Source organism: Trematomus bernacchii, unplaced genomic scaffold (assembly GCF_902827165.1).
Source record: "Trematomus bernacchii unplaced genomic scaffold, fTreBer1.1, whole genome shotgun sequence".
Taxonomy (NCBI): domain Eukaryota; kingdom Metazoa; phylum Chordata; class Actinopteri; order Perciformes; family Nototheniidae; genus Trematomus; species Trematomus bernacchii.
Window position 1 is genome coordinate 25,308,454 of NW_022988043.1, and position 12,930 is coordinate 25,321,383.

General features: G+C 40.8%; 1 protein-coding gene across 1 annotated transcript in view; it reads right to left on the reverse strand.

The window, feature by feature from the left end:
- Window positions 1-12,930, reverse strand: part of abca2 (ATP-binding cassette, sub-family A (ABC1), member 2) — a 186,005-nt gene that overhangs the window by 99,319 nt on the left and 73,756 nt on the right. The window contains exon 6 of the mRNA XM_034118098.1: window positions 4,154-4,330. Within this exon, the coding sequence (XP_033973989.1) occupies window positions 4,154-4,330 (177 nt within the window). The remainder of the gene's footprint in view (window positions 1-4,153; window positions 4,331-12,930) is intronic.

Here is a 12,930-nt window from a genome sequence, read left to right on the forward strand (position 1 = left end):
TAGATAGTAAATTAGAATGCTTTTCAGCCATAAACCTTGAACAATTAAATTCAATGATTCTCTCTTCTAAACCATCAACGTGTATCTTAGACCCGATTCCAACTAAGCTGTTAAAGGAAGTTTTTCCATTTGTTAGCACTTCTTTATTAAATATTATGAATATGTCTTTATTATCAGGCTATGTTCCACAATCATTAAAAGTAGCAGTGATAACACCGCTTCTTAAAAAGCACAACCTCGATCCAGAGGTTTTAGCCAACTATAGACCTATTTCTAATCTTCCGTTCCTCTCAAAGATTCTTGAGAAAGCAGTCGCAAAACAGTTGTGTGATTACTTACAAAACAATGATTTATTTGAAGATTTTCAGTCTGGCTTTAGAACACATCATAGCACAGAGACAGCTCTGGTTGAAGTCACAAATGACCTTCTAATAGCCTCAGACAAAGGACTTGTCTCTATTCTTGTCTTGCTCGATCTCAGTACTGCATTTGATACTATCGACCATGACATCTTATTGCAAAGACTAGAGCACTTAGTTGGCATACAGGGAACTGCTTTAGGCTGGTTTAGGTCCTATCTATCTGAACGCTCTCAGTTTGTGTGTGTCAACGATGAATCTTCCATGCAAACCAAAGTGAGCCATGGAGTGCCACAGGGCTCAGTGCTTGGACCTATTTTGTTCACATTATATATGCTTCCGTTAGGCAATATTATAAGGAATCATTCTGTACATTTTCATTGTTATGCGGATGATACTCAACTATATTTATCAATCAAGCCTGATGAAATTAATCATCTAAATAAAATTCAAGACTGCCTCAAGGACTTAAAAACGTGGATGACCTTAAACTTTTTGATGTTAAACACGGCCAAAATTGAAGTTATTGTACTCGGCCCAAAGAATCTACGAAACAAATTATCTAAAGATATACTAACTATGGATGGCATTAATTTGGCCTCCAGTGAGACTGTAAGGAATCTTGGTGTTATATTTGATCAGGATTTATCCTTTAATGCCCACATAAAATCAATTTCAAGGACTGCCTACTTCCATCTACGTAACATAGCAAAGATCAGGCATATCTTGCCTCAAAACGATGCAGAGAAACTAGTCCATGCATTTGTTACTTCAAGGCTGGATTATTGTAACTCTTTATTATCAGGGTGTACCAAGAAGTCAGTTAAGTCACTTCAGCTGATTCAAAATGCTGCAGCTCGTGTATTAACCAGAGTTAGGAAAAGGGACCACATTAATCCTGTTCTGGCTGCCTTACACTGGCTCCCTATAGAACACAGGATAGAATTTGTAATTCTTCTTCTCGCCTACAAAGCCCTTAATGGGCAGGCGCCATCTTACCTTAAAGAACTCATTATACCCTACTGTCCTACTAGGGCATTGCGTTCCAAGAATGCAGGGTTGTTGGTTGTTCCTAGAGTCTCTAAAAGTACAATGGGAGCCAGAGCCTTTTCTTATCAAGCTCCACATTTGTGGAATCAGCTTCCAGTTTGTGTTCGGGCGGCAGACACCCTATCCGTTTTTAAGAGTGCGCTTAAGACCTTCCTTTTTGATAAAGCTTATAGTTAGGGCTGATTAGATTCAGCCCCTAGTTTTGCTGCTATAGGCTTAGTTTGTCGGGGGACACCTTACTTCTTCCTTCTCTCTGTCTGTACCTGTGTACTCTCATGTTCCGAATAACCCAGCTTCCCCAAATTTATTTTTGGTGTCTATCTACGCCGGGATCCGGAGTCATGGCTGATCGTGTTGCTGTGGTCCTGAGTCCTGGATTGCGAGCCCTGGATCTTGAGTCGTGGCTGTGCCTGCGGCTGTGGTCCTGGATCATAAGTCCTGGATGGATATCCTCGTGGATTCATCTTCTTATTATAGACACATGCATTTCCAAACATTTGGACTACCTATGTTGCAAATGTCTTTTCAATTTACACACGGCATCTATTGCACGTCTGTCCGTCCTGGGAGAGGGAACCCTCCTCTGTTGCTCTCCCTGAGGTTTCTCCCATTTTCTCCTTTAAACTGTGGGTTTTCTTCTGAAGTTTTTCCTTGTACGATGTGAGGGTCTAAGAACAGAGGGTGTCGTATTGTCATACTGATATTCTGTACAAACTGTGAAGTCCACTGAGACAAATGTAAGATTTGTGATATTGGGCTATATAAATAAACATTGATTGATTGATTGATAAATAGTTTTTGTTGAGGCATTTAAGAAAGTTCAAGCCCTACTTTTACTCCTCTACAATGCACTAAAATTGTCCAACATGTGTGGGGAAAGGACAGGAAATTATAATCCGACGAGCAGTTCATCTGAAGTATACTAAAGCTGTTTTTGTGACTGTTCATTGTTTTTAAACAACTCTCCTGTTATCTCCATCAGAACAACATTCTTGATCCCCACCAGTCTGGTTTCAAGGCAGGTCACTCCACAGAAACTGCCCTCCTTGCTGTCTCTGAGGAACTGCACACTGCTAAAGCAGCCTCCCTCTCCTCTGTCATCATCCTTTTGGACCTGTCTGCTGCATTCGACATGGTGAATCATCAGATCCTCCTTCGCACTCTCCAAGAACTTGGAGTTTCAGGCTCTGCACTTTCCCTCCTCACCTCATACCTCGAAGACCGCACCTACAGGGTAACTTGGAGAGGGTCCGAGTCTGACCCTTGTCAATTAACTACAGGGGTCCCTCAGGGCTCTGTCCTTGGTCCCCTCCTCTTCTCTCTGTACACAAACTCGCTCGGATCGGTCATTAGCCCGCATGGTTTTTCATACCATTGCTGACGACACCCAATTAATTCTGTCCTTTCCCCGCTCAGAGACCCAGGTTGTCGCACGCATCTCTGCTTCTCTAGCAGACATCTCTCAGTGGATATCTGCTCACCACCTCAAGCTCAACCTTGACAAGACTGAGCTGCTTTTTCTTCCGGGAAAAAAGTGTCCCACTCTTGACCTAACGATCAACATCGGCCCCTCTGTTGTTTCCCCGACTCAGACTGCAAGGAATCTGGGTGTGACCCTAGATAACAACCTGTCCTTCACTGCAAACATCGCTGCTACAACCCGCTGCTGCAGATACACTCTTTACAATATCAGGAGGATACGTCCCCTCCTGACCCAGAAAGCAACGCAACTTCTGGTCCAGGCTCTCGTCATCTAACGCCTAGACTACTGCAACTCCCTCCTGGCTGGTCTACCTGCATGTGCCATCCGACCTCTGCAGATCATCCAGAATGCAGCGGCTCGCCTGGTCTTCAACCTTCCTAAATTCTCCCACACCACACCGCTCCTCCGCTCCCTTCACTGGCTTCCAGTAACTGCTGGAATCCACTTCAAGACACTGGTACTTGCGTACCATGCTGTGAATGGATCTGGCCCTTCCTACATCCAGGACATGGTTAACCCATACACCCCAGCACGTGCACTCCGCTCTGCATCAGCCAAACGGCTTGCTGCACCAGCACTGCGAGGGGGACCCAAGTTCCCATCAGCAAAAACACGTAGGTTTGCTATCCTGGCTCCAAAATGGTGGAATGAGCTCCCCATTGACATCAGCACAGCTGAAAGCTTCCACATCTTCCGGCGCAGACTAAAAACGTATCTCTTTCGACTCCACTTCGAGCGATAGAATTGCTAACAAAGCACTTATATACTAACAAAGGACTGGCTTATCTAAAGCCAGTTGAGTAGCACTTTTTTTTTTGGCTCTATGAAACCTGATGTACTTATATGATTCTGTTTTCTTCAAGTTTGTATCTTCTTGATCGAATGCACTTATTGTAAGTCGCTTTGGATAAAAGCGTCAGCTAAATGCAATGTAATGTAATGTAATATGGTTGAAGAAAATCAACCACTGCCATGATTATACATTTTAGATATGCTAACCAAAATTCATCATAACGGCACACATTTTCTTCCGAATGGCACTTATATTAATTGTATCCTGCTATGAAAAGGAAGGGTAAGTATGATTTTATTAAAGTTATATCGCGCAGGGGATTTTGCTCTCAGACTCTCCTGTTAGTATTGAAGACGGCACATAGTCCTGTGGGCTAGCAGAAGTCTTATCACAAGGAATCACTGAAAACCTCAAACCCTGAAGTGCAATGTAAGCCGTGGCTGGATTAGCTTGAGTCAGCAGACACACCTCCAGCTCCTCCAGGGCCTGTTGGTCAGTGCTCTGGTTTCCTGGGACCTCACTGAGGCCTAACGCCCGCGACATGAGCCGGAGCAGAGCCGGCCGCTGGCCTGCTTTGGTTGGGTCACGTAAGGCTTTGTGTATCAGACCTCCATCCAGACTGTGCACATCTCCCAGCAGCTTTTCCTAGAGAAGGAGGAGAGGAGATGCAAGAGAGATACTTTTTAGGGGATGAGAAGTGTGTTCAATAAAAACAATTATAATAAAAAAACAAATTAATCACTGAGCTGTGAGTCTTTGGGCATTACATAAGTGTCCAAAGTATCTTATCAGCAAAAGTGGAAGAAACATGCAACACATGCTTTACATTACAATTGTCACACTTTCAGGTTTGTAGCCTTTATTTATCCAGGTAAAAAATCCCATTGAGATCAACAATCTATTTTACAAGGGAGACCTGCCGCACATTGGTTACACATGTAACAGAAAACAAAAAGGACACATACAACATAATGACAGGGGTACAATTTACAAACGTATTCACAAAGACAGGTACCAGGAGTATCAAATAACATTTCATCCAGCTGTGATTTAAAATGATGCAGGGGAACCAACATCTTAATTTTCCAAATGTTTTGCAGAGTGTTCCAAGCTAGAGGAGCTGCGCATATACAACTTTTAGTGCCTAAAACAGTCCTAGCACTTGGTACATGTAATAAAAACACATCCTGGGATCTTAGGCAATAGCTACTTGTGACTCTCTGTGATATCAGTGAGCAGATGTAAGGTGGTAGTTTACCCAACATGGCTTTATAAATGAACATGTACCAATGACTGAGTCTCCGAACAGTAAGTGATGGCAGACTTGGCCTGGCATACAGGGTACAGTGATGAGTAAGTGCTTTACAGTTTGTAACAAATCTCAGCGCACTGTGATAGGCGGCATCTAACTTGTTCAGGCAATGGGCAGGTGCATTCATATATATCAAATCACCATAGTCCAGCACAGGTAAAAAGGTCACAGAGCCTAGCCTTTTCCTGGCCTCAAGCAAGAAACAGGACTTGTTTCTGAAAAATAAACCTAGCTTCACCGTTAGCTTTCTAAGCAAATTATTGACCTGAGGTTTAAAAGAGAGACAATCATCAAGCCAGATACCAAGGTAACCACTTCAAGTACTTTTCCTTGCGTAGTAACAATATCCAAAGCAGTCTCTGGTGTCTTTTTGGCTTTTGAAAATAACATTACCTTGGTTTTATCAACATTTAAAAGAAGCTTAAGCTCAGAGAGCTGCGTCTGAATAATATTAAAAACAGCCAGCAATTTAACACCAGCCTCCTTAATGGAGGGACCTGCACAATACATCACGGTATCATCAGCATAAAAATGTAAAGTAGCTTCATCCACATTTTGACCTAAACTGTTGATATAGATGGAGGATAAAAGTGGACCTAAAATAGAACCTTGGGGAACACCATTTGTAATGTTTAACCACTCAGAAGACAGCCCATCAAAGTGAACACATTGGGACCTTTCAGAGAGGTAGTTCACAAACCACCCCACTACATGGCTGGATATGCCAATACTGAGTAGCCTCTGCTTCAGGATATGATGATCGACGGTATCGAAAGCTTTGGAAAGATCAATAAACAGAGCTGCACAACTCTGCTTTTTGTCTAAGATATTAGCAATATCATTCACCACTTTCATTGTCGCAGTGATGGTGCTATGTTGCTTTCTGAAGCCTGACTAATGCTTACATAGTAGGTCATTGTTACTTAAAAACACCTTTACCTGTTCACTCACTAGGCGTTCAAGAACCTTGGCCAGAACTGACAATTTAGAGATGGGCCTATAATTATTTAATAAAGTAGCCTCCCCACCTTTTAGTAAAGGCAGGACATAAGCTGACTTCCATATTTTTGGAATTGTGTTCGTGCTGAGGGAGAGGTTAAAAAGAGAAGTAAGAGGTGGTGCAATCAAATCTGCAGCTATCTTTAAAAAGAAAGGTTCTAAGTTGTCCGGACCAGCCGGTTTTTTAGGATCTAACTTGGTTAACGCTTCATGAACGACTTCAATAGAAAAAGGAGAAAAACTGAAAGGGTTTTCCAAACCACGTTTTTCAGAGTCACAGACTGTGGTGTTCACAGAAGCAGAGTTAGTAACAGAATCAAACATAGAGCCACAGGACACAAAATGCTCATTAAAACAATTTAACATGGTGGCCCTGTCCGATATAGTGCCAGATGCTGTGGTAAGGCAAGGAGGTAGCTCATTACGGATTTCACCAGTGGATAACGATTGAATGGCTTTCCAAAATTGTCTAGGATTATTCAGGTTATTTGTGGTAACTGACAGATAATACTTAGACTTAGCACTTTTGATTTGCGATGTGAATCTATTTCTTAGCTGCCTAAAACGAAGCCTGATTTCCAAGCCTTTGCCCAGGCCTTGTTTCTCTCATGCAGGAGACTGGACAATTCAGCAGAAAACCAAGGATTATCTCGTCCCTTCACTCTAAATTTACGCAGGGGTGCATGTCTATTAATAATTTATAAATAAGATAAAAATAAGACCATGCAGTTTCAACATCAGCACACAGATCGATTTTTCCCCAATCAAACCCAAACAGATCATGAACAAAACCCTGCTCCACAAAATGTTTTGTGTCTCTCTTAATCTGTTAAACCCTGAGCCTGTTTTTCAGGTCTTAGGCTCGAAAATGACATTCCCAGAACAAATGACCATATCTTCCCTTCTAAAAGGGTTAAATTAATAATATTTTTTCTCAAAGTAATGATAAACCTGTGAGTTGGATGTAGAAAAGTCAGAACAATATACAGTAGATGTTTTTTATTTTAAAGAAAATTCAGATTGAACATAGTAAAAAACTGTAAATTATAGTGTCCGTCCAAAGATTTTCTTTTACTTATAGTGAGAACTACCCTTGGATGATGGGTTAGTAGACTAAAAGCTTTAGGAATCCAAAGTACAACATATAATAAGTACCCTGTATCAAGATTGATGCAAAACAAGTGAAATCTGACCTTTTTAGAGAGATTTAGCAACAAAAAAACACTTCTGGGGTCATTTGGGTGGATTTTCCATATCTCTGGCCCCCCTTTGTCGATTTTGACGAATGAAATCTCTTTCTGACCGTTAGAGCCAATAGAATCGAAGGGGAATTTCCCCACACACACGATAAAAAAAAAAAGGTGGGGGCTTCGCGCATTCAGTTTTGTATCAGAGCGAACCTATCTCTAGCTCTGACATCTGGAAACGGAAAAGCAGTTTTATTGCTTATGGATTATCAGAAATCATTTAAAAGGGACACAGACACATTGGATTAACCTATGGATTCACTTCAGCAGCGTTTTTATCGTTTTAATGCCATTGAAGACCACTTTTGACCAGACTACGACACAGGTAAGCCATGTTAGCGTGTTTAGCTACCTAGCGCCACATGTTTTGTTTTTGTTTATAAAGTTGCGAGTTCGTATCATAGAGTGATAATGTATGTACCCTTCGATTCTGTGTCACCTCACGATGTGAAATGATGTCATGGATGTGCAGAAAAGATAAATAATAAGGTTTTATGAGTGAATTTCAGTGCAGTAAATCTGTTAGCATTTTTTGCTCGTTGCTAATTCAGAGGCTCAGCGTTAGCATTGTGGGGTTTAAAAAAAAAAAAAAAAAAAAAAAGATCAGTTAGATGAGTTTCTTCCCGTTACATGGATATAAAACATTCATAGTTTATTAAATGAACATGTCCTCAGACACTGTTTCCTGCAAGATGTTGCGAGAGGGCCCCGGTACCAGGGTCTCTCGGGCTTAACCTGTTAAGATGCTAACAGATTACTGCACCGAAAATCACTCACAAAACCTTATTATTTATCTTTTCTGCACATCCATGACATCGTTTCACATCGTGAGGTGACACAGAATCGATGGGTGCATACATTATCACTCCATGACACGAACTCGCGACTTTATAAACAAAAACAGACATCAAAACATGTGGCGCTAGGTAGCTAAAAACGCTAACATGGCTTACCTGTCTCTTGGTCTGGTCAAAAGTGGTCTTCAATGGCATTAAAACGATAAAAACGCTGCTGTAGTTAATCCATAGGTTAATCCAATGTGTCTGTGTCCCTTTGAAATGATTTCTGATAATCCATAAGCAATAAAACGGCTTTTCCGTTTCCAGATGTCAGAGCTAGAGTATACAGATGTAGCACTCCCGATAGGACTCCAGCTTACAGCTTCCTGCCTGCTACCTGCCTGCTACCTGCCTGCTACCTGCCTAAGACCTGCCTAAGGCGCCGTTTACACGAGGAGAAAACTGCTTGTATCTGCATAGTTTCGCGTGCGTATAGCCCTATTATTTACACGAGGCCGATAGAAACTGACCCCACAAACGATAACGGGTCCCAAGGTGGATAGATTTGCAAACGAAACGCTCTGGGGGCCAACCGAGTCCGTGTAATCACCTCTATACGAATATTTCCTGAAAAAATAGCGATAGCCCCACCTCTCCTGCTCACTGCTGTAGCAACTATCAAAAATAGCTGTGTTAATTAAACGCACAAGGGGTTCTTGAATGAAATAATATTATAAAAGGCAAACCAGAATTGTTAACGCCCAATATACTCCTTAAACAAAATAAACAGAGTCAGATTTCATGCATTGATCCATTATATTGACAAAGGTGCGATCTCACCCGGTGTTTGTAGAGAATATCTCTTTCTGAGCCGTCCTCTCCACAGAGACGTGCTTCTTGGTCGGTCGATGCAATATCCACAGATTCGGTTTCTTTCAGTTAACTTCCCCGTTGCATTTATCCATATGCTGAGGAAATGACTATATCCCGCTGAATACCAGCAATCGCCACACACACTTCCTCCTGTCAGTAGCTACTGCTAGTGCTACTGCTACTGACCATGCTACAGATATTAGTGCAAAATCTACAGCTCCTCTACCACAACCATCGGCAACAAGTGGACATGGAGAATTACATGAACTACATGAACACCGCGGGGCTTAAACAGAAGGGTAGCCATGGTAACATTGCGGCGGGGCTGCTCGGGCTGCTCTTCTTCGTTGCTTTTGGTGTATTTTGGCGGAAGTTACAGCGCCACTTACAGTCCCGGCATATGTACTACAGCGTTTCCAGCGGCCTCGTTTGAACAGACACGTTAAATGAAACGAATGCATGTGAACGGAAGACTTTTTTGAATACGCATACTGTGCATAAACGCAAACGTTCCCGTGTGAGTGGGGCCTAAGACCAGCATCTGGGAATGTTAAGCCCTCCCACTATTTTCCAAGAGGGCGTTGCCAGATTTTCAATTTCAGGATTTAACCAGGAGATGGTGCTTCATTCACAAATACAGAAAGACAACTTTTCATGGACTTTCAGTTTTGTTTAGAAGAGCATTTGAACACATCAATATTTTAGATCAAATAAAGTATATCTAATCTTGTAATTCAATAATATATAGTCTTTATATATTAAATAATCATAATAATAATGTAAATGTTTACATTACACTTCTTTATTTGTCATGCGGTCTACCTACGCTGTAAAATGTATTATCTCTTCGATTTACACACGGCATCTATTGCACTTCTGTCCATCCTGGGAGAGGGATCCCTCCTCTGTTGCTCTCCCCGAGGGTTTCTCCCATTTTTCCCTTTGAAATGTGGGTTTTTCTCTGGAAGTTTTTCCTTGTACGATGTGAGGGTCTAAGGACAGAGGGTGCTCATACTCATACTGATATTCTGAACAAACTGTGCTGTTGTATTTGCTGTAAAGTGTCTTTACTGTAGGGTATTTTTATTATATGTACAGCACTTTGGCAACAGAAGATGTTTTTCTTTAAATTGAAGTTAAATGCATCAATCTGGTGCACTTTGAGGGCAAAATTAAGAGATTTATGGATACAGCTCTCAACACTCATATGAAACAGAACTGTTATAATAATGATGAGAAACTATGAAATAAGAAATGAATCAAATTAAAATGTAATTATCATATCATATATTATATAGTGTATTGTATTATTAAGTAATATCATACATTAACCCTTTCGAGTCGACCGTCACGCCGACGTGATCAGATCACATGACCTGTTCAAGCCGGTGCCGCATAAAAACAACAGTCCGGACAACATTGCCGTGTATTTCTGTCGAAAGTACTGGCTTGAAACTATATGCCAGTCTTTGTTTCATGCAAAAAGACCCAGTAAACACGGAGATACGATGATATAAAGTTAATATAAATATATTTCAAAAGTATGAAAAATGGAAGCACATATTTTAATATCTTCGCCGTATTTTATCATTTTACGAAACGGAAAATACTGGAAACTGTAGATCCTGCTCAACAGGATGTATGTGTGTGTGTGTTTCCGTCGAAAGTACTGGCTTCAAACTATATGCCAGACTTTGTTTCATGCAAAAAGACCCAGTAAACACGGAGATACGATGACATAAAGTTAATACAAATATATTTCAAAAGTATGAAAAATGGAAGCACATATTTTAATATCTTTGCGGTATTTTATCATTTTACAAAACGGAAAATACTGGAAACTGTAGATCCTGCTCAACAGGATGTATTTACCAGGGAGGGGGTGAGGTAATCAGGTAAACAGAGTGATACGTAACGAGACGAAGAGGGACGGCGGGAACCAAAGAGAGACGGCAGGGAATGGAGAGAGACGAAAATATACGAAGACAGGCGGCGGGCGGCGGGAGACGAAGAGAGACGGCGATTGAAGTAAAGTGACAGACAAACATTGAGAATTTAGATATAGTTAGATAGATTTAGAGTTTTGAAGATTCAACTATGATGAAGAGAACTCTGAACGTGAGTCAAGCTATAAGCTTGTTTTTTGACATGGAGGAGGAGGAGGAGCCTGTGATGTTGCCCTCTGTTGACAGAAACTGCTTTGAAGCGTGGCACAGATAAAGACAGAAAAAACTGATTTTTGTACATAATGTGTATATATATATATTTGTATTATATTTATAATAACACTTTTGCCTTATCAGAATGAAATCCAATGTACATTATTTAAGCTTTTAAATGTTTTGGTGTGCCTACTGTGTCACTGTTGACAGAACTTGAGAAATGAGGAAAAAACGCCTATGGATACACCTGTTATTTGTTCATAAAATGTGTATATAGGTTCATGCTACCTCAATCAAACTTTCACATTATCATAGTGACATCCCATGTATATATTTCCAGCTTTCAAATGGTTTCGTTGTGCATGTTTGTGTTACCTATATAAAAAATAATATCATTTTCAAAATCCGTTTTTAATTTTCTTTGTGATTTTGGGTCCAACATGTTCATATAGTATCTCAAAATGAAAAAAATAACTATCAGGTTATATAGGTGAGGTTGTCCTTAAAAAAAAGATACCAAACATTGACATGCCAAACATTTCTTAATGGGGTTTATAAGACAAATCAAAAGTATGCGAAAACGGCCAAATTAGCCCAGGACTCCAAAGGGTTAACCCCATTATAGCAGATGCCACATTGAATGGATGAACACATTTATGCATCAATAATTACAACAGAGTATTTCTAAATACAAGCTGTAAAAATACTTATATTTAATACTAATAACATAATGATTAATTTCAGATGATAATACTTTTCAGTGTCTGTCTCATGCAGCAGCTGATCCAGTAATGAGTGACCCGGCCGACAGTAAAAATAAACATTTATAACTAGTTTAGGTTGTTTGAGAGGTAATTAAAATAGCTAAGGGTGATGATCTGAATTGAAGTGTGTGTTTTCCTCCTCCCGCTGCATCACAGCATATACTGTGTATATCACCATTCTTTAATTAAATGTTTGATAAGTGCATGCAGATCACAGTACAGTAAAACATGTACACAGATACATTATTTTGTATTTGTATTAAATTTGACAATGTCAATTTCACTTTCCACTATGTACAGGTATCTTGGGTCAGTCTTGTCTTCCAAAAATCAGGAAGTAAAGTCCCCTGTTTTGTGACAAGATGTGAAGTCAACAGGTAGTCACTCAGAGGGGGGTACTATTTCTTTTCAAATGCATATACCGTAATTTTCGGACTATAAGCCGCGACTTTTTTCCCATTTTTCGACCCTGCGGCTTATATAACGGTGCGGCTAATCTATGGATTTTTACAGCTCCGACGACTTGCTCTGAAAACACGGAGGAGCAAAACAACAAACGAGTGAAACAAAGCGTATATTAAAGCCCGGGAAATATACCCGTTTTGACGCTGTTTCAGGAGCGCCTCTAACATTGTTTTGAAGGCCTGTTGCTAGCGGGGGATGCTAGCGGGGGATGCTAGCGGGGGATCCTCGGGCTAGCCCTGTAGACACCGGGCCGAGAGAGCGCAAGGGACCGGGACAGGAGCTCCGCGGGATAACGACCAGGTTTGACTGACCCTGCCAGTCCTATCTTATAACACAAAGAAGACGTAACCTCTCCTAAGTTTGAACGTTGAAAAGTTTGTGTGTCTGAAACGCTATGTGATACAGTACAGTTTACACAGCACAGTACATGTTCTGTAGCTACTATTGCACTAAATGGTAACACTTGAATACGTTATGCAAATATGCAACTTGTTTGTTGAAATGTTAATAAATGGGAGCTTCCTCAAACAGCCATCTCTTTCCCGACAATCCCCTCTGTGCACGAAACCCTTAGATATGGTAATTAAACATTAAAACACCTGCGGCTTATAGTCCAGTGCGGCTTATATATGTACACATCATTC